General features: G+C 38.5%; 1 protein-coding gene across 2 annotated transcripts; it reads right to left on the reverse strand.

The window, feature by feature from the left end:
* Positions 1-1,052: 1,052 nt before the first annotated feature.
* On the reverse strand, positions 1,053-27,448 carry LOC119057849 (uncharacterized protein FAM241A). 2 transcript variants are annotated; one of them, XM_053665827.1, is made up of 3 exons: positions 27,173-27,448; positions 1,205-1,472; positions 1,053-1,173 (listed from the first exon to the last, which is right to left on the reverse strand). In XM_053665827.1, exons 1-2 carry the CDS (start codon positions 27,353-27,355, stop codon positions 1,227-1,229), a joined length of 429 nt encoding a protein of 142 aa, XP_053521802.1. In that variant the 5' UTR covers positions 27,356-27,448; the 3' UTR covers positions 1,053-1,173; positions 1,205-1,226. The 2 variants fall into 2 exon arrangements, with proteins under 2 accessions (XP_053521802.1, XP_037012681.2); XM_037156786.2 differs by having other exon boundaries at positions 1,053-1,472.
* Between the last annotated feature and the right edge of the window lie 12 nt (positions 27,449-27,460).

Raw genomic sequence — 27,460 nt, forward strand, 5'->3', positions numbered from 1 at the left:
TGAGACAAAAGTATAAAAATTTTAGGTTCTCTAACAGAATCTAAAATATCACTTAGCCATTTTCCATTTTCAAAGTGTATTTAAAGAAATGCTTATTTCAATATAAACCCCCAAAGTGCTGAATTAAGACACATTAATAACTTTGTTTTAGCCTCAGAAAAATATTATTACAATTGGCTAAATTCCAAATTCGAGCATTTGTTTTTTATTCTGTAATACTTTAACTTCCAATACAGACATCAAAAAAAAAAAATGAGCTGATGCTTCTCCCTCAAAAGAATAGTTGTGTTTCAGCCATAATACAAATCAATTTTTTGGGGAAAAAGATAAATCAATTACAAGATAAATCAAATTTTAAAGTCTTAAAATAACTGCTATAAAAGAATTATAAAATATAAAAATTTGAAAAAAATACATGGAAAATGTCTCTAGAAAAAAATATGCAACTTGTTAGATACAAGAAAATACAGCATTATCCTGGGGTACAAACAACTATGAATCTGGCTTATGAGACTTTAAAAATTCACAAAAAGTAATTAGCACCAAAATTATATAAAACTTCAAATGATATACTTAAGTGATTCCAGGCCCAAGTATTTCATTATAAAAAAGAGTTATATTTAACTTGGGAAGTTTCCCAAGCAATAACAAATGTGTTATTTTCAATCTTTAGAAGATGTGTTAGTTTTACTGATTTTCATCAAAATTGTAAGGTAGTGTATAATAATTATTATTTACATTGGTTTGGGCTGAGCATGGACAATAGACATCCAAATCTTTTCCCAAATAATATGGGATTATTTGGTGGTGGTGGGTGGGGAGAAATTTCCCGAGTAAAACATTTTTAGTTCATTGGTTCATCGTTTTTCTTTTTAAATATCTTACTCTATAAGACCTATCTTGCTCAGTTTGAACTCCATATCCTGTTACTGTCCCTGCTCATTTGGTGGTGTTATTTAAGATCTGGCATGGGAATAGCGCTATTTAAAAGTGGGCACAGATTATATTAAAACAAGAGTTTTAATAAGCTGTAAGATGTATATTGAACCCTGTTATAATCAAGAGTTGAATTTTATTTTAAACAACACCCACTTATAATTATATTACAAAACAGCACACAATTTGAAACAAGGCAAACTTTTTGGCTTTCATGTAGTAAAATATATAACTTTACTAATTATGCATATGGGTACCAAATGTTAACCAATAGCTCCCTCAGCCATACTTTAATGTTGTACATAAATAATGACAAGGCAAAGAACAGCAACTAGTCCAAGGGCTTGTAGGCCAAGGAACCACAGCATAACCCAAAAGAAAATGACCACCACTGGTTCCACAATTCGTTCTCCAAAATACATTCTAGTAAAGCCCATGTTGATGAGGCTTTTGTTCAGTTCACCAAAAAGTGTTCCCATCTTTCTGTAGTCGTCTCCAACGGGATCGCCAGCGTGGTTCTGTGATTCTTCACAATCCTTTAAAGACAAATAGACAAAACATAAACATAAAATGAGAAATAGGTGAAGATTTTTAAGAATAAAGAATATCTTATAACTATTCTTTATCTTCCAAAGCACTGGACATACTTCTCATAATCATTCAATAAATACTTGGGAATGTTCCTTTTGATTGACATATAATGGAACAATTGTCTGTGCCTACCTTTTATATATATATATATATATTTTAAAGATTTTATTTATCTTTAGAGGGGAAGGGAAGGAGAGAGGGAGAGAAACATCGAGGTATGGTTGCCTTTTGTGTGTCCCCTGCTGGGAATTGGCCTGCAGGGAACCAGCCTGCAACCCCGGTATGTGCCCTGACTGGGAATTGAACCGCGATTATCTGGTTCGCAGGCCCGCATTCAATCAACTGAGCTACACCAGCCAGGGCCCGTGCCTACCTTTTAAGAATTGGGAAAGCACTGATATATTTTCTGTGCAAATCAACACTGACTGTACCTTCAAATACCAGAATACTGATTTACAAGATGAAGGAAGGAGCTGATTTATTCATTTTCTAGTTTCCTGTAATCGCACAAAGACAGCTAACTGCTTACATGAAGAATCCAGTTTATATGTATTGCTCTTATCTGTGGCCATGATTCCAACCACCTTTTCCCACCAATTTCCTGTTTTGAGACACAGCCCTGAATTTGTAAGTAAACTTTTTAGTGCATTTCTTTGACACTACCACTTTAAGGAACGTAGCCTCAGCTGACTGGAGCATGTCTTGCTGCTAATATTGAGCAATCCTCAGTCATTACTGCTAGATCTTTCAGCCTTATCCCCAGATAAAGAGATGTCAGTGTAGGCCCTCCAATAGTTTCCTGTCCAAATTCTATGAATGTCTTAAATGCCTCTTATTAATCTCATCAGGGGATATAAATAGTTTACAAATAGAAATAATTTTGTAAATAAGCCAGAAGTCCACCTAGATGTCAGTTCTCCAGAAAATGTCTATGCATATCCAATTATACATGACAAGAGAAAAATTCTGAGATGCTCCCCAATTATCCAGCTGCTCATGTCAGTACTTGCAGACTTAGGAATCACTTTCACATTATGTAATGAATAATGATTCTTCACTTGTGTAAGTCACCCAGAGCTAGCTGTAAATTCAACAGTGTAGCAGGGTCTGGCCTTTTCGGTCAATATCACAAACTTTTTGTTTGGCTGTGGCTGTCATGGTACTTGAGAGGGACACCTTCTGTGTCTGCTCTCACTCCATGTCATTACAAGTTTCTCTCTGTCTGACATAGGCTCTCCTTGACTTTTTGTTAATCTCCTTGTCTTCAGTGAAGCAGATACTTTAACAGCTTCCATCATTTTGTTTTTGTTAAGACTGCAGGTATGGTGACATGAGACATGCCTGACTGACAGACTGTGACCACCACTGATTTTCCACCCTCACAGTGCTTAGTCACTTTTCATTTCATTTCCAGGTCAATCAATGGACAAGACCTCTTACTGGCAACATCAGCAAGTGGATATTGCATGCTTAGGAACAAAACAACATGGGATTGTATCAAGCACAAGAGAAAATGATGCAAGCAAGAGACACAGTAAACATAAGATGTATGAGTCGCTGCCAGTATAACACGGCATACTAATTTTTTGTAAGTATAAAGAATACACTCTATATGATAACAAGTATAGTGTAGTAAATACATAAACCACTAACATAGTCTTTTATCATTATCAAGTGTTATGTATTGTACATAGCAGTATGTGCTATACTTTTTATACAACTGGCAGCAGTGTGTTTACACCAACATCAGCACAAACACGTGAGTAACACATTGCACTACATCATGGTGGTGACAACAAGTAGGCAATAGGAACTTTTTGGTTCCATTATAATCTTGTAGGACCACTGCATGTATGTGGTCCATCACTGACTGAGATGTTGATATGCAGTGCATGACTGTAGAATATGGCCCAATGATCATACACAGGTAGCTTTTATAAATATCAATTTTTGACTGAATTATGGACAGACAAACACTTGGAGGAAGAACAGTGATAGAAACACATTTCAGTCAGTTTCAGAGAGCTTTTAGACTGAAGAGTCTTCCCTCCACCAAATACTAGAATTCAATCCACTCTACCATCTCACTCAACCTCTCAAAAGACAGACATTTTTTAAGATTTTATTTTTATTTATATTTAGAGAGAAAGGGAAAGAAACATCAATGTGTGGTTGCCTCTTGTGTGCCCCCAAGTGGAGAGTTGGCCTGTAACCCAGGCTTGTGCCCTGACTGGGAATCGAACCAGCCACACTTTGGTTTGTAGCCCGTGCTCAATCCACTGAGCTATGCCAGCCAGGGCTTCAAAAGACAGACATTTATTGAAAAAGATCTTATTATCGTCTTAAAATTTTTTTCTGTTTATTTCTAGGGAGAGGGGAATGGATGGATAAAGACAGTGAGAGAAACACTGATGAGTTGTCTCTCGCATGCCCCCAAGTAGGGACTTGTTCTGCAACCCAGGCATGTGCCCTGCCTGGGAATTGAACTGGTGACCTTTTAGTTTGCAGGATGACAACCAACCCACTGAGCCACACCAGTCAAGACCTTTTACTTTCATTTAAAAGGGCAGGAGTCTCACATCTGCAAAACACCTAGAATGATGTTTATCACATCATTCTGTGATAAATACATGAAAATAGATATTAAAAAACAATAGTTATACATTTTAAAAACCTTTGACCAGTTATATATTTAGCCCTCTGGACCTTTATTTTTTCTCTTTGCTATGTAGAACCAACAATCTACCATTTCAACTATGAATTCACAGCCACATTCTCCTCTACTCCCTGATCTTTGCTGGCCTCTGATTTCCCTGCTCTCCTCCTAGGCTAAGAATCGTGTTCAGAGCTGTTACCTCGGTGTTCTTGGTACTCCTTCCATATGCTCAAATCCTTTCAGTCACCTCTTGATAACTGTCCATCCAATTCCTCATATTTATTGTTTTAAATCTTTCCCACTGTTCTGCTTTCTCTCTCTTAGAGGTACTGCCATTTTTTTTTAAGGGTAACCAATTTCGTAATCCCAAATGATCCCATCCATACACCTAAGTACGAAAATGGATTTTATATTGCAATACGCCTTTTTATTCCTGAAGCAAAAGAAGCAAAATAGCAATCCTGATTAGAACTGGAATACTTGTCTGTTAGGCAAGTCATATTTCCTCTTAAGACAAGGAAAAAAAGTTATTACAAAAATCAGAGGCATCAGTCCGAATCTGAAGCACTAACTAGGTGAGGACTGATTCTTAAAAGTACTGGATCTATCACTGATGCTGTTTGACCATACAGAATCTATTGAAAGAGTCACCAACATTTATGACTTTGTGAATACCTTTCAAGTCTAATTTTAGAATACGAGTTTTAACATCTAGGTCAGCGATTTTCATCTGGTGTGCTGTAAGAATTTTTAAAACATGCAACACCACACCTGTTGAAAATTGCTGCTCTAGGCCAAAGAGTACTTGTATAGCTTTATGACAGTCTGAAAATTCTACTTGCTTATTCTATTATATATCTCTTCCACATTACATTTGAAGAGTTAAAGATTAACATGACTTGTATGTTTAATAGAACTCTGCAAATATATGAGCCATCCTTGTTATGGTTATATTGTCTTTAAAATTAATTTTTGTCATCAATTTCTCACTCAGATCTATAAGGGATTTTGCCTCAGAGCAAAGTTAACAGTACTTAGGAATCTGAAAACTTTTCAAAGTTATACAAAGGCCACTCATATAACAATGTCTGGGAGTTGTTTATTGTGTTCTATACGTAACACATTCTTGTTTTATACACTGCAGTTTTTGTCAAATACAGTGATTGGCTGATTTTTTTTCTTTGCAATCATGAATAATTGTAGTGCATTTCTTATTAAATAAAATGCCTATTAAATTACCAATCAACCATTTGAACAAAGTGGGAAAATATTCAATTGGTTTTTTAAAAATATTTTCTTGTTGTTCAAGTACAGTTGTCTGCATTTCCACCCTCCCCCCGTCCCTCCCACCCCAGTCGTCCCCACCTCCCTCCCTGATTCCACCCCCCTTTGGTTTTATCCATGTGTCCTTTATAGTTGTTCCTGAAAACTCTTCCCCCTCATCATCCCCTCCCATCTCCCCTCTGGTTACTTTCAGTTTGTTCTTAATTTCAATGTCTCTGGTTCTATTTTGCTTGCTTGTGTGTTTTGCTGATTAGGTGCCTGTTAAAGGTGACATCATATGGTATTTGTCTTTCACCGCCTGGCTTATTTCACTTAGCATAATGCTTTCCAGTTCCATCCATGCTGTTGCAAAGGGCAGGCGCTCCTTCTTTCTTTCTGCTGCATAGTATTCCATTGTGTAAATGTACCATAGCTTTTTTTACCCATTCATTTACCAATGGGCACTTAAGTTGCTTCCAGCACTTGGCTATTGTAAATTGTGCTGCTATGCACAGTGGGGTACATAGGTTCTTTTGAATTGGTGTTTCAGGATTCTTAGGGTATAAGCCCAGCAGCAGAATTGCTAGGTCAAAAGGCAGTTCTATTTTTAGTTTTCTGAGGAAATCCCATACTGTTTACCACAGTGGCTGCACCAGTCTGCATTCCTACCAACAGTGTACTACAGTTCCCTTTTCTCTACATCCTCTCCAACACTTGTTGTTTGTTGATTTGTTTATGATGGCCATTCTGACTGGTGTAAAGTGGTAACTCATTGTGGTTTTAATCTGTATCTCTCTGATGGCTAGTAATGGTGAGGATCTTTTCATATGTCTCTGTGCCATCTGTATGTCCTCCTTGGAGAAGCATCTGTTCAACTCCTTTGCCCATTTTTTTAATTGGGTTTTTTGTCTTCCTGGAGTAGAGTTGTGTGAGTTCTTTATATATATATTTTGGAGATCAAACCCTTGTCTGAGGTATCACAGGCAAATATGTTTTCTCATACAGTTGGTTCTTTTTTTTCCTTTTAATGATGTTTTCTTTTTTAAAAAATATATTTTATTGATTATACTATTACAGTTGTCCCATTTCCCACCCTGCATTCCCCTCTACTGTGCACACCTTCTCCCACCCGCATTCCCCTCCTTTAGTTCATGTCCATGTGTTGTAAGTTCTTTGGTTTCTATATTTCCCATACTATTCTTGCCCTCCCCATCTATTTTCTACCTATCATTTATGCTACTTATTCTATCTTTCCCCCCCCTTCCTCCCACTCCCCTGTTGCTAACCCTCCATGTGATCTCCATTTCTATGGTTCTGTTCCTGTTCTACTTGTTTGCTTAGTTTCTGTTTTTGTTTTAGGTGTGGTTGTTAGTAACTGTGAGTTTGCTGTCATTTTACTTAGATAAGTCCCTTTAACATTACATAGAATAAGGGCTTGGTGATGATGAACTCCTTGAACTTGACCTTATCTGAGAAGCACTTTATCTGCCCTTCCATTCTAAATGAAAGCTTTGCTGGATAGAGCAATCTTGGATGGAGGTCCTTGCCTTTCATGACTTGGAATACTTTTTTCCAGCCCCTTCTTGCCTGCAAGGTCTCTTGAGAAATCCTCTGACAGTCTGATGGGGACTTCTTTGTAGATTACTGTCCCCTTATCTCTTGCTGCTTCTAGGATTCTCTCCTTCATTTTAATCTTGGCTAATGTAATTATGATGTGCCTTGGTGTGTTCCTCCTTGGGTCCAACTTCTTTGGGACTGAGCTTCCTGGATTTGTTCAAATAACTTTTCCAATTGTCCCTCTTCCTCTTCCCCTGCTGGTACCCCTATAATTTGGATGTTGGAACATTTAAAGATGTCCTGCAGGTTCCTAAGCCTCTCCTCAGTTTCTTGAATTCTTGTTTCTTCATTCTTTTCTGTTTGTTGTTTCTTCCTTTTGGTCCACTCCATTGATTTGAGTCCCAGTTTTCTTCCCATCACTATTGGTTCCCTATGCATTTGCCTTCATTTTACTTAGCATATTCTTCATATTTTCATCTAATTTTCAACCAAATTCAACCAATTCCATGAGTATCCTGATTACCAGTGTTTTGAACTGTGCACCCGATAGGTTGGCTATCTGTTCATCACTTAGTTGTATTTGCTGTGGAGCTCTGATCTGTTCTTGTTTGAGTCATTTTTTTTGTCTTGTCATGCCTGTTATGTATGAATAGCGGAGCCTTAAGTGTTCACCAGGGTGGAGCAACCCAATTGCTGGGTTGTGACTCTGTATGTGGGGGTAGGGCCTGAGAAGAAACAATGGCGCTTGCTCTACTCTTTCTTGGATTTCAGTCCCCTCCACAACTTCCCTCAAGCAAACTGGGCCTTTCTGGTGCTGATTCCCGAGTGTGTGGGTTTGTATACGTTCTAGGACCCTGTTGGTCTCTCCAAAGAACTCTCCTGTGAGGCTAGGAGTCTCTCCCGGAACCTCAACCCTTACAGGTGTTTTCAATCGGTGTTTTGAGGCTTTATTTCCCAGTGCTGGGACCCTGGATTGTGCAGTCTGTATCGCTCCCCAATTTCGTCTGGTTTATCTGTGTGGGAATGTGGAACCGCCTGGTCAGCCACCTTGTGCATAGTGCCTTGCTTCCCAATTGCCACTTCACTGGGTCTGCCCATTGCCACCCTGCGCCCAGGGTCTGCCAGCCGCCACCTGAATGCCCAGGGTCCACCCACTGCCTTCTTGCGCACCCAAGGTGCCTTTCGTGCCCAGTGCCACCACTTTTTGTGCTGAGACCCCTCTGTATCCAGCTGCCCAACTCTGCCCCACTTACCAGTCTGGATGAATGTGTCTATTTTATATCCTTGAATGTCCGACTTTTATATAGTTCAATTTTCTGTCAGTTCCGGTTATTTTGTTTCTAAATTGTTCTTGTCCTTATTTTGGTTGTGTGAGGAAGCTCAGTGTATCTACCTACGCCTCCATCTTTGCCGGAAGTCCTAAGGCTGTTTTCTTTAGCCATACAGAAGCTTTTTAATTTGATGGGGTCCCATTTGTTTATTCTTTCCTTTATATCCCTTTCTCTAGGGGACATATCAGTGAAAATATTGCTGCATAGAATGTCTGAGATTTTCCTACCTATGTTTTCACCTAGGACTTTTATGGTGTCACAACTTATTTTTAAGTCTTTTATCCACCTTGAATTTATTTTTGTATATTGTGTAAGTGTTTAATTGGTTTTCACTATTTATGGCACTAAAGAATCTACATGAATCTGGTCTTGTAGATTAAAAAAGAGTATGTGGGTTTATTTTATTATGGAAAAATTCTTTTGAAAAAGTATGTGTATCTACATAAAGCAACCTTATTTTATAATAAAAGTATATTAGTTGTTTTAATTTTAGGTGAGTGGTGATACAGTGAAAAATGACAAGTTTTTTGCTTATTGTAATAGTCTGTAGTTACATTCTAAGGTTCTGATTCTTGCCCTGGCTGGTGTGGCTCAGTGGATTGAGTGATGGGTCCATGAACCAAAGGGTTGTTGGTTTGATTCCCAATCAGGGTACATGCCTGGGTTGTGGGCCAAGTCTCCAGTAGGTCTGTGTGAGAGGCAACCACACATTGATGTTTCTCTCCCTATCCCTCCCTCTTCCTGTCTCTAAAAATAAACAAATAAAAAAGTAAAGTTTTCATTCTCTCCTTTCAGCACATTTCATACCTGCATTTTATTCAAATGCACCACTTCCAGCAAGCCTGCACAGTCCTGACTGATTTGCCAGACTGACAGCTACTTACTTCCAGAAAACCACACTTTTGTTCTTAGTGTGCGTCATGCCCTCACAGAGTACCTCTAATCTTTGATTACTGAAAACTCCAAAATTCATAGTTTTTGACTCGCAGAATGGTCTGGCTTGCAAAAGAAACCATTTAGCTAATTAAGTTCAATTCAATAAATATTTGAATGACGACCATGAGCAAGGTAAGTGCTGTGGAGTACACTAAATAATCCATATTCTCTGACATTAAGCTGCTTAATATATATGAAAAGATAGGTACTCAAATTACTATATTAAAATATTGCTGCACACTCTCTTATTAGTTAAAATAATGTGTAATTTTATAAAAGATTCATAGTTTTACCTTTCTGAGCATTACTTCTCAGCTCAGGGTACTGTCAGATTTCTAGACTTGTATGCTCAACTGTCCATCCAGCATTTCCACAGCGATGTGTTAAAGGAACCTCAAACTCAACATGCCCTGTACCAAACTCATAATCATCTGCCCTAAATTTGGTCTTCCTTCAGGATCCCCTGCCTCAGTGAGCAGCATAACACAGAAATGCACACAAGGAGCCTGCTGTCTTCACTTCCTTTGTCCTTTTTGGTCAACTGTTTAAATTCTCACCAGAGGACACACTTATTGATTTTAGAGAGAGGGGAAGGGTAGGAGAGAGTGAGAGAGAGGAGAGAAACAAAATGTGAAAGAGAAACACTGACGGTTGCTTCTTGTACATGCCTGGACTGGGGACTGAATGGGATGAACCTGCAACCTAGGCATGTGCCCTGATCAGAACCCACAACATTTTGGTTTAAGGGACAAACTCCAACCAACTGAGCCACATCAGCAAGGGCCCTTTTTGGTCAACTTTTGCTAGTTCATTTCCCTCAGAGACTTATCTGTAGGTTACCCTCTCTTCAGACTGTACAGTCTCTCCTGATGAAGATTTTATTAATGTTTCTATGGTTTATATGTTGAAGATTTTCAGTTTTTAAATCACACTCTGGCCAAGAAAAAATTATTAGTGAAATATTTTAAAATATTTTGATCTCTTCAAAAAATCATACCTATAGTTTTAATTTCATTTTCCCCCATTTTAAAATGGAATGTCCCTGAATTTTTTAAAAGATTTTATTTATTTATTTTTAGAAGGGAAGAGAAGGAGAGAGGGAGAGAAATATCAATGTATGGTTGCCTCTCATGCATCCCCTGCCGGGAACTGGCCTGCAACCCAGGCATGGGCCCTGACTGGGAATCGAACTGCAATGCTCTGGATTGCAGGCCCACACTCAATCCACTGAGCTACACCAGCCAGGGCTTCTTGAAAATTTTAAAAAGAATTTTATTTATTTTTAGAGATTAAGGGAGGGAGAAAGAGAGGGACAGAAACATTAATGTGCGGTTGCCTCTCACATGGCCCCCACTGAGGGCCTGGCCTGCAACCCAGGCCTGTGCCCTGACTGGGAATCGAACTAGCAACCCTTTGGTTCACAGCCCGTGCTCAATCCACTGAGCTACACCAGCCAGGGCTAAATTTTTTTAAAAGATTTTATTTATTTACTTTTAGAGAGTGGGGAAGGGAGGGGAAAGAGAGAGAAACATCCATGCAAGAGAGGAACATCAACTGGTTGCCTCTTCTGCATGCCTCACCTAGGGCCAAACCTGCTACCCAGGCAAGTGCCCTGAGTGGGAACAGTACTGGCAACCTTTCACTTTGTGGGATGATGCCCAAACAACTGAGCCACGTTGTTCAGGGCCTCTCTGATTTTTTATTTGCTTATGCCATTTACTCAATTAAACACACACATTCTAAGCATTTGCTTCTCACAAAAACACCACATGGCAGATATTATTAAATACCACATGGCAGATATTATTAAACTACAGTCAAGTGACTTCCCCAGGATCAGGTAGGCATGCAGCCAGGATTTGAACTTAGGAGTCTTCTGATGATAAATTCTAAGCTCTTTCCAATAAACTGCTCTTCAAACCTCTAAACTCCTTAGTGCAAAGAAACTCAACCAAGTAGTAGACTTCCAGCCAAGATGGAGGCGTAGGTGGAAACACTGTACTTCCTCGCACAACCAAGTGTATGAACAACAAAGATTTAGAAACTAGAACGCAACTAAAACAGAGAAAATTGAACAGTACCGAAGTCCGACAACAACGAACCATTCATCCAGACCGGTAAGAGGGGCAGAGTTGGCGGCTAGTGGAGAGGGGTTGTGGTAGAAAAAAGCAGCTGGACTGACCCAGGGTGCAGGTGGAGGCTGGCAGATCCCCGGTGTGGGGTGGCAACATGCAGACCCAGTGAGGGCACAAGGTGGCTGGCTGACCGTGGTCACACATTCACGTGCAGATAAACTGGGTGAAAAAATGGACAGTGAGACAGACCGCGCAAACAGGGCCCCATTGCTGGGAAATAAAGCCTAAAAGCACCAACTGGAAAAACTTTCGGGGATCGAGGTGCTGGGAGAGGCTCCTAGGTTCAAAGTGTTCCTTGGAAAGACTCACAAAGTACTGAAGGGTGCACAAGCCCACACATCCAGGAACCAGCACCAGAAGGGCCCAATTCGCTTGTGGGAAGCAGCAGAGGGGGCCGAAATCCGAGAGAGAGCAGAAAAATGCCATTGCCCCTCTCTGACCCCACCCCCACATACAGCATCACAACCCAGTAACTTCGGTTGTCCCACCCTGGTGAACACCTGAGGCTCTGCTCCTCATATATAAACAGGTGCAAACAGACCAAAACATTATGGCTCAAGAATCAGAACAGCTCAAAGCCCCAGAGCCAATACTTCTAAGTGACCAAGAGATAGCCAACCTGTAAGATGCACAGTTCAAAACACTGGTGATCAGGATGCTCACAGAAATGGTTGATTTTAGTCATAAATTTAGATGAAAAAATAAAGGCTAAACTAAGTGAAATGAAGGGAAATGCACAGGAAACCAATAGTGATGGGAAGGAAAGTGGGACTCAAATCAACTGAGTGGACCAGAAGGAAGAAAAAAAACAACCAAACAGAAAACAATGAAGATGCAAAAATTTTAAAAAATGAGGAGAGGCTTAGGAACCTCCAGGACATCTTAAACATTCCAACATCTGAATTATAGGGGTACCAGAAGAGGAAGAGCAACAAGTGGAAAACTTATTTGAACAAATAATAAAGGAGAACTTCCCCAATCTGGCAAAGGAAATAGGCTTCCAGGAAATCCAGGAAGCTCAGAGTCCCAAAGGAGTTGGACCCAAGGAGGAACACACCAAGGCACATCATAATTACATTAGCCAAGATTAAAATGAAGGAGAGAATCCTAGAAGCAGCAAGAGATAAGGGGACAGTCACCTACAAAGGAGTTCCCATCAGACTGTCAGAGGATTTCTCAAAAGAGACCTTACAGGCAAGAAGGGGCTGGAAAAAAGTATTCCAAGTCATGAAAGGCAAGGACCTCCATCCAAGATTGCTCTATCCAGCAAAGCTTTCATTTAGAATGGAAGGGCAGATAAAGTGCTTCTCAGATAAGGTCAAGGTCAAGGAGTTCCTCATCACCAAGCTCTTACTATATGAAATGTTAAAGGGACTTATCTAAGAAAAAGATAAAAAATATGAACAGTGAATGGACAGCAAAGTCGCAGTTATTAACACCCACACCTAAAACAAAAGCAAACTAAGAGGACAGCTAGATCAGGAGCGGAGCCACAGAAATGGAGATCACATGGAGGGTTAGCAACAGGGGAGTGAGAGGAGGAGGCGAGAAAGAAGGTACAGAGAATAAGTAGCATAGACGGTAGGGGGGAAGGGCAGGAATAGTATGGGAAATATAAAATCTGAAGAACTTGTGACACATGGACATGAACTAAAGGGGGAAATGGGGGGAGTGGGTGTGCAGGGTGGAGGGGAATGAAGGGGGGAAATGGGACAATTGTAATGGCATAATCAATAAAACATTAAAAAAAAGAATCTCAACCAAGTATTAAAAAGAAAGCAGTATGTTTAACCAAATTTCTTATGTGATTACATGATACTCCTTAGGAAATGTAAAAGATGAAATTTGCCAACTCAAGTCAGTCTGCAATTAATTTACTCTTCCTTCTTATCTTTCCAGAAAGGATTTGAATTGCCTCATAGAACAAAAAAATTAGGTAAAATAGTAATAGAAAGCAGAATAGAAAGAGGGAATGGGTGAGAAAGAATTGAGAATCTAGTTTGGGGAAAGATATTTTACCTCAGTTACTAAGATGTGGCCTCAAATTTGGCTCTCCCTTCCTAGGGAGCCAAAGTAAAAGGAGGGGCAAAGGCAGGCGAGTACTTTTCACTTCTTTCAGGTCTGTGCCCACATATCACCCCAGTAAGCCCTTCCATGGCTGCCTTATTTAAAATAGCAACCCTACCCCATACCCATGTCTCCTATCTACCTTCCATACTTTATATATTTTTTCCAAAGCACTTATAACCCGCTGGTGTGTTGCTCATTTGGTCACTGTTTCTGTCTCCCTACTACAATGCAAGATCAATGAGGAGGAGAGTTGAGCTTCTTTCTGTTTGCTTTTATGTATCATGAGTGCTTATAGCAGTGCCTGGTAAACAGCAGGAGCTCAATAAATTACTTTTTTCAAATTAAATTTACTGGGGTGACATTGGTTAATAACATTATATAAATTTCAAGCATACAATTCTATAATACATCATTCATATATTGCATTCTGTGCTTGCCACCCAAAGTCTAGTCTCCCCCCAGCACCAATATATTTGACCCCCTTTACCCTCCTCATCCTCTCCTGACCCCTCAATAAAATTTTTGAATCCATGGTGAGAAGCTATCAAGAATATGTTAGCCAGCACAATAAGGACCAAACAAATACAGAAAACATATATAATACAATGACTATAATTAGTTGTTAAAGCAACTGATATCCAATACCAGTAAAGAAAGAAAATATATTCAGTATATGGCAAAGTGGTTAGCACAACTGAATTCTAAAATTGTAGCCAATAATAGAGTGCTCAGAGACTGATTTCCAAATAATCATTTAAACTCCAAAGGAAAAAATACTGTCATCAAAAAAAGTAGAATCATTATAGCCTTTTGATTATATGACTGTAAAATAAAGTATGTATGCATTCATTTTAAATAATTAAGCAATACATTTGGTATTTTGATTTTTCTTCATATATTTATCAAGTGTTTTATACCATGTACCTTTTGATACCAACGATGATTATTCTGTTTAATTCTCTCTGAAGAAATCACTTCATTCTTGCCCTTCTTTAAATTTAAAAGCTTGCCCTGGCTGGTGTAGCTCAGTGGATTGAGCGTGGGCCTGCAAACCAGAGCATTGCAGTTCGATTCCCAGTCAGGGCACATGCCTGGGTTGCAGGCCAGTTCCTGGCAGGGTACACCTGAGAGGCAACCATACACTGATGTTTCTCTTCCTCTCTCCTTCCCTTTCCCTCTAAAGATAAATAAATAAATAAAATCTTTAAAAAATTTAAAAGCTTAAACTGTGCTTCTATACTCCTGTGAAACTGTTCAGTAGACAAAGTTGCCTCTGAAACCAATAGCCATTCAACATATGGATACAATATGCTAGATGAAATGAACAAGAAATTGGGATTTGTATGCTATAAAAAGTAGTCATAGCTATAGAATCCTTGAAGCAGCAATACTGTTCTTATCAAAACTTGTTTTTTTAGTAGTTATCTGGGTATCAGGCTAATTTTAGTTATATAACTCATCAGAAAGAACTGCATATATACATCAATCCCTGTTTTCACATGAGTATAAATCATGCATTTTCACATGCACATTGAATACTGCATTACAATAAGAGCATGAAAGAAGATCAGAATTAATTTTTCTAGCAGCATGAGACATTACAAGTATAAAGAGAGAAATCAAGTACCTTAATAATCTATGTAGTAATTTTTAGAAATTACTTTATTACTGTAAAATAAATAATAAGCAAAAAAAGGGATGTTTCCATGAAAAACTATATATTGTTTAGAATATTCTATAGTCTTCATGGCTTTTGAGCTATTCTGCAGGTTTGTAGATAACTGATAGCAATACAAAATAATTCTTATCTATACAAATGCAAACAAATTCTGTTCCAATGAAGGTTCAATAGTCTTCCCTCCCTCTGCCTATGGGCCAGTAAGTTTCATGTCCATGTGTAAGTTCAACATACCTTTTTTCATATACATTTTTATATATTAAAGATTTTATTTATTTAATGTAAGACATTATTTAATGCCTTACACTTAGCTAGTTCCTGTTGTATTTCCAGCCTGTATTCTCAAAGGCTTTTGTAGATGAGTTTAAAAAAAAAACCTTTATTTATTTTTAGAGAGAGGGGAAGGGAAGTTGAGGGAGAGCAACATCAATGTGTAGTTGCCTCTTGTGCACCCCCTACTGGGGACCTGGCCTGCAATCCAGGCATGTGCCCTGACTGGGAATCAAACCAACCCTCTGGTTCACGGGCTGGCACTCAATCCACTGAGTCACACCAGCCAGGGCCATTTTTGTTTCTTTGACTTTTCATTTGAATCAGTTGTAACATTTATTTGATTTTCTCATTAATGATGAGGTAAATAAAATCCTTAACATGTGTTCATTTTACATGTAACAAAAGCTATAACTTTACCTCTTTTTGAAAAATTATCCTTTATAATTACCATTATTAAAATGGCTAATCAGAATTTTAACTGTTTTTTCCTTTTTATTGAATTTATTGGGGTGACACTGGTTAAAAAATTACACAGGTTACAGGTGCACAGTTCTATTACATTCCCTTTATCCTCCTCCACTCCCCTAATTCCTGCAATCACCACACTGTTGTCCATGTCCATGAGTTTTTTCTTTTTTTCCTCGATCCCTCCACACCTCCCAAACTAGCCCCTACCCCCAACTGGCACCCTGCTCTCTATGAGTCTGTCACCATTTTGCTTGTTAGTTCCTTTTGTTCATTAGATTCCACATGAGTGAAATCATCTGGTACTTGTTTTTCTCTGATTGGCTTATTTCACTTAACATAATAATTTCCAGGTCCAAGCATTCTGTCACAAAGGGTACAATTTCTTTCTTTTAATGAGTAGTATTCCATTGGGTAAATGTACCACAGATTTTTTTATCCACTCATCTACTGATGGACACTTGGGCTGCTTCCACATCCTGGCTATTGTAAATAACACTGCAGTGTAATAGGGGTGCATGAGGGGGAACTACTTAAAACTGAAATTGTCTTCTGGAGGGAGAGCCCCTTGTAGTACAGGCTTCCCCTGCTTGGTGAGTGTTCTAGGAACCCATCTGCATCAGTGTACCAGCTGGTGTTGTTGTGAAAGGCTGTGGTAGGCTCCAGTGAATATTTTTTGGAGATTCTCTCAACAAGTTTGCCCATTACATGAGGGGTGATTTATGAGCACACCTGCCCACACCACACCGAGTGTTTATCAGTTTCTGACCATAAACAGCATGACCCTTAGGGTGCCTCACCCTCCTCATTCACCTGATATCTCACCCCTGAGTGATTTTTTTTTGTTTCCCTAGATGAAAAAAGTCCTCAAACGGAAACATTTTGCTGATGTGGAAGAGGTGAAATAAAAAAATGGCAGAAGCACTAAAAGGCATCAAAATTGATGAGTTAAAAAACTATTTTGAGCAGTGGAAAAAAGTTTCAATAGGTATGTTGCATGAAATGGAGAGTACTTTGACGGTGACTAAAGTTTAAACATGTAAGAGTAAGTACACAATTTTTAATAAATTTTGAATTAGTATTTCAGGTTTCTTTGGATATATTCCCAGAAGTGGAACTGCTGGGTCGTAAGGTAATTCAATGTTTAATTTTTTGAGGTAACTCCATACTACTTTTCACTGTGGCTGCACCAATGTGCATTCCCACCAACAGGGGACTAGGGTTCCCTTTTTCCTACATCCTTACCAACACTTGTTTGTTGATTTATTAACGATAGCCATTCTAACAGGTGTGAGGTGATATCCCATTGTGGTATGCCATGAAGTGAAGAGTGTGATTAATTCAAGCTGTAAGTTAAACATTTCTACATTTTGTACTTTTCCTAAAATCTAATATATTTAAAAATTTTTATTTTTTAAACAAATGATTTATGTTTAGGGACACAGAAAGGAGGTAGAAAGGGAGGGAGAGAAACATCAATGTGTGGTTGCCTCTCACACACTTCCCCCACCAGGGACCTGGCCCACAACCCAGACCTGACTGACCCTTTGGTTCTCAGGCTGGCACTCAATCCACTGAGCCATACCAGCCTGGACATTTTTTTAAAAGAAATGAAGCCTCTAGTGACATTATTGAGTACCTTATATATGCAGGCCAGTACTGCAGTCCTACCTTATCTGAAAGGAATTATGTCCTAAGACCCCTAATAAATACCTGAAACCAGAGCACCGAACACTATGTACACTGTATTTTTTCCTATAAATACTTGTGAGGCACAATAAGAGATTAACAACAGTAACTAATAATAGAATAGAACAATAACAATATGGTATAATAAAAGATGTGAATGTGGTCTGTCTCTCAAAGTATGTGCATTACTTTTTTCTGGTGATGGAGATGATATAATGCTGATTGATGAGTTGAACTGAGGTGACTGATGTAGGCACTGTGACAAAGCATTAGGCTATGATATAAGGGGAACTTGAACACAAACACAGCAATACCTTAACAGTTGATCTGACATCCCAGAGAGCTACTGTGTGACTGATGGGTGGGAATATGTACAGTGTGGGGAAGCTGGACAAAGGGATGACTCATGTCCTGGGCAGGAGGAAGGGGGTAATTCTGGGGACTTCATCATACTACTCACAGCAGTGTGCAATTTAAAGCTTATGAGTTGTTTATTTCTGGAATTTTTGTTTAATATTTTTTGGATTCCCACTGACCAAAGATAATTGAAGGCATGGATAAGGGGGAACTACAGTATGTTACCACAGGATGGAATAGCTTATCTACTGAAAGTAGCCAAAATCAAACATCTTTCCTGAAAAACTTTCCTTCTCAATTCTCAACTTCCAGCAATGACGACAGCTCCTTTTATGTGTAATTACCTCTGAAAATCATGGAATAAGGAACTCTGATTACAATCAGCCTAAGGAAATTTGCCAGTCACAAAAAAAAAACCAATCTTAAATTCCCTGCCTGGGTAGATGACGTGCATATATCTATGTAAAGTTTTCATCAAAAGGATAAAAAGCAAAAATCATTCTTTTCATATTAATCAGAAGAGGGGAAAAATCTAAAACACAGATGTTACAAAAAATTGTATCAAAGTATAGTGAAAAATAATTTAGTTTTCTTAACAGTGTTTACATATTAAGTATCTTTCATTTTCTAAAAGTTTCAAAACATTTTCACCATGATTTCTCTTTGCTCAGGATTCTGAAAAACTATCGTTGCTGTAAGAAAACAGCAGCAACGAATAAAGCCAATCATTTCCCCTTCCTCTGCCAAGGTAGGCACAGCTGCTAGTGGGGTTAAATGGAAAAAACAATAGATATGGAAAAAGAATTAGATCAGAGGATAGGAAGTACCTTTTGTATCAAGTTAATTAGAAATTCAGTTTCTATGTTCAAAATAAAACTACTCTTTGATTGTCTTATCAATTCCCTTAAATATACACACATATGCCTGCATACGCACCACTCTTAATCAACTAAAACATGAGCATTTGGGACTCTCAAGGTTTTTGAAGCTATGCGGCTGCTAATTGCAACATAACACAGAGAAGGCAGAAACTGAAGATAGTGTGGTAAAGGCTTAAAGAAGACATGAATAGAGATACAGAGTCTCTACTCAGGTCTCTTAGGGCAAAAGCCAAAACTAGTGTCATGGTATGTTTTGATTTCCCTTTAACGTTGTTTTCGCACTTCTCTGGAATAAGAAATTTAGACTTGTACAGAGGATGGACATTCTTTTTCCTAGGAAGAATAAGTGATCTACAACAGAAAAAAAAATCAAGTGTAAATCTACACAAAATGCAATGTAATGTAGGCTGGCAGGTTAATTAATTTTTTAGATAAATATGAAATACCTTATTTGATTTTTAGATTCAGAAATCTTAATACATTATTCAGTAAATAAATATTTATTCTTGAAATCTAAAAATTACATATATTAAAATTGTGGACAAAAAAGGTTTTATGGAAAGCAACCTCACAGGGAGATCTGATCATAAATTTGTAACTGGGAAGGTCATGGTGGGTAGTCACACCCCAGGCATATAATTTCTTTACTGAAAGGCTTATTTTTGACAAAGGTTTACACACCTTTGGAATGCCCACCTTCAGACCCTTCCTTATGATACCCTGACCATCCTTTCCGACTCCTCCTTTTAAAGCATGACCACCCTAAAGGCAACCTGTAATCCGGTGCCCCCACCAACATGCTTAAGAATTTAGCTATTCTGTACATCTGATTCCTGCCATTTTCCCCTCCCATCTTCATGTTTTACGGTGCCTCCTTAACCTCAAATGTATTAAAGAAACTCTAAACTTTTTCCTTAGAAGCATTTTTCTTAGTCTGTCGAGATCTTGCTTCTTATTTACTAGGTGCATTCTGTTTGGCTCAAATAAATTATAAAAATTCTCTCCAGGTCTGAATAGTCTTATGTGGACAAAATTCAGTACTATCATGTGGTTGGTTGAGAGGAATAAGAAGGGGACCAGGGAAAAAGATGAGGGGGAAGATGAAGGCAAAAGAGGGAGCTAATATTCACTAAGGGCCTGCTATAAGCATGTTGTATACAAAATGCCACTGAATTCTCCTAAGAACTTTAAGAAGTGGGTAGTATTATGTCCATTACAATGAGAACAGTGAGTCTCTCAGGCAGTGATTTTCAACACGTGTGCCACAAGGATTTTTAAAACATGTGATACCTGACTATTTAGTCAGGGACACTGACCTCCTTTCCCTTAGATTGTCAAATAGGAAAATGACAACGGCCAACACAACAACAGTTGTCCATCTGGTGTGAATGAGTTAAAATTATACCTATATATTTTTTGGTCAGATTGGCCTAATATATATATTTTTTGGTGTGCTGCAGAATTTTAGTAATTAGTTCATGTGTACCACGAGATGAAAAAGGTTGAAAATCGCTGCTCTAAGGGATTAAGCAATCAGGATGACAAGGCTAATAAAGTAGTAAAGCTAGGACTCCACCTTGGAACAGTTCTACTCCATAACCTTTCTCACCGCTCTATAATTCTCTGATTCTACAGAGGAGAAGATACAGTGGGGAGGAGATGTGTGGAGCAAACCAGAAAGTGGCTGAGAAGAATAAAAGATAGAATGAGACACCTGACATGGAGAGAGGTAAAAAGATGAGTCGTAGGATAGGGGCAGAAAAGGATTTGAGAGAGAGAGCAAAATAGAGAAAGGTGCACTGAGGGAGCTGCTAGAAGAGATGAGAGGAAAGATCAATTGGGAGACTACCTCTGGACTATAAGCTTAAAAAATAAACACTTTTATATATACCTTGGAATATCCATGAACAGAGTAATTAATCTATGAACAGAGTAATTAATCCTGACAAGTGAAAGCACTAAACCTGGCCCAAAAACCTATAATAGTGCTTAATAACACACCTTGAGCCAGATGATGCTTTCTGAAGGAAATGTTGTGTGCATCAGAGGATTTCAGCAGTATCCCTGAACTCTTCCTATTAGAGCCAGCTGGCACCCCATCAGCCTTAACAATCAAAAATGTCTTCAGACATTGGCAAGTGTCCCTTGTGAGCAAAACTGCCTCTAGGTAAGAGCCACTGATTTAGAGTTCACATTCTGAATAATATTTAATAAATTAACCCAAAATGTCTACCATATGTAAAATTATTCCTTGAGTTACTCTAGTGACTGGATGTCCTTGGGAACAACATGAGCTTAAATTTAGGGCTGAATTAATCTAATCTCATAGCATGTGTTATAGTACGGCTTGCAAACTGCATTTAAGAGAAAGCGGGTATAAACATCTAGCTTAGAATTACACAATCAAAGATTACAAATAAGTGATCTTCAATTGTGTAATTATCTAAGGATGTAACTTTGGGATGTTTCTAGAAATTTTAAAGAGTATGACTCATTGGCCTAGTTCTTTCACTGACAGGAATTTACTTCAAGGTAGAACTGTGAGAATTTACAAAGGTTTTCATTACAGCATTGTTTATAAAAGAAAAATTGAAGAAACATAAATGTGCACTGTTGAAGGAATGGAATATTAGGCAGCCCTAAAATAATTTTTCAAAAAGAATTTTTGATAACACAGGAAAAAGACAAAACACATGAAGAGCAGATAAAACAAGGTACCAAATTCAAATACTACATTAAATCATGTTAAAAATATATCTGTGTAACCCTTGCTGGTGTGGCTCAGCGGACTGAGCTTGTGCCTGTGAACCAAAGGGTTGCCAGTTCAATTCCCAGTGAGGGAATAAGCCTGAATTGTGGTCAGGTCCCCAGTGGAGGATGCATGAGAAGTAACCACACATTGATGTTTCTCTCCCTCTCTCCTTTCCTTCCCCTCTCTCTAAAAATAAATAAAATCTTAAAAAATATATATCTCTGTGTACACATATATACACATATAGAGAGATATATTATAATGTAATAATACCAAATTTATGAAATTTTATAACACAATCTAAGAGGACGAAAGATTTGTCAGTGACTATTTACACATCATCCAGTGCTCTCTGTATATGTGAATAAACACTGGCTTTGGAGTTTGGGGGCCTGCATTCTGGTCTGCTCTAGTACTACTTAGCTGTAGGAACTAGAACAGAACACTTGGTGTGGGGACAAACTGTTGGCTAAATTACCTCCAGGCACATATATTACAGGTAGTATGATGAACACTGTGGATTCTCTTTCTTATTCTCCTCTAGTCTCTTGTCACTCAGTGTGGTCCATGGGCAGAGACAGCAATAGCATCTCTAGGGAGCTTGTTAGAGATGCAAAATGTCAGGCCTCGCCTTAGACCAATGAAATTACAATCTGCACTTAACAAGACCTCTGTATGCAGATTAAAGCTGAGAACTGTTCTATTCCCCTTTCCTCCTAAGGTGACCTTCTGACTGCAGAGTCCGCAAAACCTAATAATGGCATTTTTTTAGGTTTCTTTCCGTCAGTGTTCTGGTTGAAAATTAGGTCCAAAAGCTAATTCACATGCTAATTATGTGCTAGGGGCTGCTCTAAGTACTTTACATGTATTATTAATTTGTAATTCTCCCAACAACCCTGACGTTCACACAATTATGATTGCCATTATATAGATGAAGAAACTGAAGGCCAGGAGGTTAATGAACTTGCTTAAATATCTACGAGACAACACTGATCTGAAAGTTCCAGGCATTGCAAAAAGCAGAATGAAGCATTACCACTGGAAGGGAAGCAAAATCAACCTTGTCTATACACTGGATGATTATATACCTGGAAGATACAAAAAGTCAAGTCTAAGAAACACTAATATTTATCAGTATTAAAATTAATAAAAGAATTCAGAAAGGTAGCTAGTTAAAAACTCTATAAGGACCAACAGCTAGAAACCAGGAGCAAAAACATAATGTGGAAAAAATCCCTTTCATAATACCAACAAAAATATAAAAATTTAATACAGACTTTAGTATTTATATCTATTATAAAGATTGTAAAGCCAGGAACAAAATGGATTTTCAATGATTATAAAACCATAAGAGATTAGCTCAATACCTCACATTATACATAAAGTCATTCTAAAGTGATTAAATACATAGGATAAAAATATAAAACCATAAATACATGCATAGAACACAGATAATATTGGTGGATATTTAAATAACTTTAGAATGAAAAAGAATGCTCTAAACAAATATATATAGATATTTGTATGTATATGGGGAGTGTATATGTGTGTATATGTGAGTATGTGTAATGTCTTTGAAATAAAAAATGCCTTTTGCCAATAAAAATTTAAAGGATTTCTAAATCAAAACAGCATAATGTTATAAAGTAAACAGCAAACAGAGAAAATATTTCAAATCAATGTGAAATGAGTAATGAATATAATAATGCCAAAAGAAAATATCAAAGAGTGTTATTAAAAAGAAATACAAATATGTGCGCATACATACATACAACAGTGAGCAAATGTAGGCTTACAGTTGTGAGTTGTATTACTATTTATTACTATTTTACTACTAGTGTTTACTACTTATTAATTATTGTATTATTTATTTGTATCACCTTTTTCCATATGAACACCCGTAAATCTACTTGTGCCTACTCCTGTATATGGTTTAAAAAACCTTTGCACCAATGTCTTACAACAGTAAGATAATTTTTGCCTATTAAACTGGCAAAGATTAATCTATAAATTACACTGTTATTTGCTGGCATGAATGGTTTCTAATCAGCACTCTAACATACAAATGCTGGAAGCGAACACTGGTGTGCTGTTTCTTGAATGTAATTCTTTAGGATATTTCAAGAGGCTTTAAAGAGTTTGACTTACTGAACCACTTCTAGGAATCTATTTCAAGGTAGAACTGTGAGTATTTACAAAGGTTTTCATTATAGCATTGTTTATAAAAGAAAAATTGAAGAAACATAAATGCGCAGTATTGGAGGAATGGATTATTAGGCAGCCCCAAAAATTTTTCAAAAAAACTTTTGATAACATGGGAAAATGACAAAACATGAAGAGCAGATAAAACAAGATATCAAATTTAGATACTGCACTGAATTATGTTTAAAATATATCTGTGTATATATACACATATGCACATATAGAGATACATTAATGTTTTAATACCAAATTCTGAAATTTTAAAACAAAATATTCTTCAGTGTGGGATTTGAAATACTTTTGTTTTCTTTAGATCTTTGTATATTTCTGCATTTTCTAAAGTACACATTACTTTTATAATTATAAAGAAAAAATTTAAAGCTAAAGATAATGATTCCAAGTCAATCTGAGGACAATGGGATTTCTGTATGCTCCATGTAAGCAAGGCTGTCTTAGGTTATACAGACGACGAACTGCTGTGTCTAAGGGGATGCCACTCACAATACAGACATATAATGAATGGACTAGAGATGTTTAACCTTCCAGCTATGCAGTGGGGCAGACTCTCATACATAAAGTTACACGGCCTTCACAGTCACAAACACACTTGGATAATCTCTCATGCACACAATTACAAAGAGGCTTTACCTCTTTGTAAACACACATGTAAGAGAACTGTGCCCTATCCATTCAGTTCCTCGGGCATTTTGCTTCTTTTCCTTGTGTATCTCTCTGAGAGGCCTGACATAATTCCTTCTCTGACATAATTCCTTCATCTTGAGGACCTGGTCCATTCTTTAGAGTCCTCCTTTCCTAGGATACTTGAGTTTAACCAGGCCTCCTCTGTCAATCATTTGGAAAGACTCAAGCCAAAAGGACAGAGGAACCTTAGTTTTCCCTCAGATAGAGAGACATCTAAAGACAAATTACAAAAATGAGGCTGAAAATATCTGTTATTAAAATATCTATATTAATACCAGTAGTTCAGTATTTTGTGAAGTAAACACCCAAGTACAGATACATTTTGACTTAGTATCTTAATAACAATGAGCCAAAGACAGACTTTGTACAGTCAAATCTGATGCAAGAATCTTACAGTTTGGGGGAAGGGCGAGTGCTTTTCAGACAGAGGAGGAAAGAAAAATCAGCAAAGGAAAATTAGCCTGGGGAAGAAACCTACTTCATCAAATTATCAGGTAAGAGCAAAACTCTGTGAAGGAAATAGACATAGAAAGGGATTTAATACAGAAAATTGGGGGTTGACAAAAATCACTGAAAGGGCTGGAAGAAAAAAGTCAGGTACCTTCTGGAGCTATGGTGGTAAAGAGAACGCCACCCTAACCTGTCCCAGATATAAAGGAGCTGCCACTGCGCTGCTCCTGCCGCCACCACCACTGCTGCAGCCATGTCTGTCCCTGTGTGTGCAAGGCTACGCAGCTCTGAGACACCAAGTGATCCTGCTAAGCACAACGGACAGCAGGACAACTGTCTCTGCCTCATTTCCAGCTAATTAGTTGTGGTCTGTTTCAGTTTATATCATTGTTTCTATGGAAAAGTGCACTTGAAGTTCTAAACAACAAGTTTACAACCAAGTTTTCAGAAATATTGTAATTTTCAGTTCACCTGCCCTTAAAATAAAAAAACACATACTGGCTTCCTAAAGAAAAACTAAATAAAACAACTCCCTAGGATATGCTTTATAGCTGTTAATTCCATTTTTCTCTCCCTCAAATATCTTTGTATCTGTTGTTATCTCTACCATCAATACAAGGCAGTGTACACAACATTTTAAATTTCATTTGCAGTTTAAAAATGGAAAACAAGCCTTTAAAATATAGTACCAAGAAATGATTAATCACAGACACTTGCTTCTTACACCAATGAATTGGGTTGTACCAATTTTTTTGTTTATTTTTGGCTTCTTGATAAATTCTTTTTTGGTGCTGATGTAGGAGGAAATGCATATCTCAAGTGTTATTTTCAATTATTGTGTATGTAGACTTAGAGCACATAAATAAATCCTGTGATAAAAATAAAATAACACTTGCAAAGGAGTACAGGAAAATGAATTCCCATGACATGTAACAAAAGAAGCAGGTATGCAAAGTGATACATGTTTTCTAGAATATATTGTTTCATTCTTCTTTGTTTTAGCTTTTTTCTTTGTACCATAAGCAGTGCTGGTGAGACCAGAGCAACTGATGATGTGAAAACCACAAAATCTTAAATAAAGTGTATTTTACATGTTCTCTTATAACCACTTGAAAATTTACCCTGGGAATCTTAGCTCAAATGCATCATGCATCCTTACTTCTCCCACCCCTCAACTCTTGCCTTCACCCAGTGGGTTTCCATTGCCTTTTTCTTTACCTTTCCAGTTGAACAATAAGAGGAAACTAAGCACATTAGTTACTGAGTTATGGTATGATTAATGCAGAAAACCACCATGAGGAGAATCAGGAAGATTTCCTAGTTACCATTCATTTGCTTCAGTCACCAGGTCTTATATTGTCATAAAGATGAAAAATTACACTTCCATACGATGAGCAAGCCTAATGCTAAGGCATATTTTGTGTGCGCTTTACACTCTTATTTGTTTCCTAAATAAAATAACAACATACTAGAAGTTGCACTTAATCTCTTAACGCATTTAGTGCTGATACTGGGAGTTTGTAAAATAACAAAAAAAGAGATATGAAGAATAATAATGACAGGAGACAGGTGTCAACTGGTTTTCCCAACAGTATAGGCTGCAGTAAAGGCAAATAATCATGTGAATTCCTGCTCCTTAATGTAATTCTGATGGTTGGCTTATCTCGGGTATTTTTGAATGTCTAATTATATTTTCTGGCGAAAGTTCATTCCACCTGTAATTCGTTTTTTTTTTTTTAAATTAAATTTCTTGCCTAATTTTGAACATACCTGATGTGTTAGAATGCCTTTGGTACAGACTGAAAACTATTTTATTTTATTTTATTTTTTTTACTTTTAAAATGAAGCTTAGCTGTCCCGATCCCGTGAAGAACTTGCCTCGGGATAGCCCCCGCCAAGCCGGCTACCGCAATACCCGTGTCAGAGGCACCGGCCGAACGTGCGGAGAACCCCACCCACACCTCACAGCGACACCAGGGGTGCGTTCAGAAACGCCAGGCTGGAGGGCAGGAGGCGGGCGGCGGTCCCCTAACACGCAGCCCCCGGGGACAGAGCTCAGTTGAAAAAGGAGTGTTTACGTGGGACACTCCGAGGTATGTGCCGACCGACCAGGGCTCCAGGCCCCGAGGCAGGCCGGAGCGCGGCCGTTTAACCGCTCTTCCGGGCGGACGCCGGCTCGCGGGCCCGCGGGGCCACGCCCTCGGCCGCGGGTGCAGCTCCGACACCAGCCGCCGCGCCCCACTCTCACCTGCTCTAGCTTCTCTGGTGGCCGCCGCCCGCGCTGCCGCGGGCTCGCCCCGGGTTCCCACTCGGTCCCCGCCGCCGCCGCGGGCTCGGCCAGCGTGTCCCCGTCCTCGTTGCGTGCCCCAGCGTCGCCGCTGCTGCTGTCGCTTCCGCCTCCGCCTTCAAGGAGCTCCCGGGCCGAGCACATCCCTGCACTGGCGACCCGTGCGGATCAGCGGCGCGGGCTCGCTACCGAAGTCTCCCCCGAGAGCCCGCCGTCCCGGCAGCCGGGAGTACTAGCTCCGCCTCAACC

This window comes from Artibeus jamaicensis, unplaced genomic scaffold, assembly GCF_021234435.1.
Source record: "Artibeus jamaicensis isolate MK-2021 breed Jamaican fruit bat unplaced genomic scaffold, CSHL_Jam_final contig_426, whole genome shotgun sequence".
NCBI lineage: Eukaryota > Metazoa > Chordata > Mammalia > Chiroptera > Phyllostomidae > Artibeus > Artibeus jamaicensis.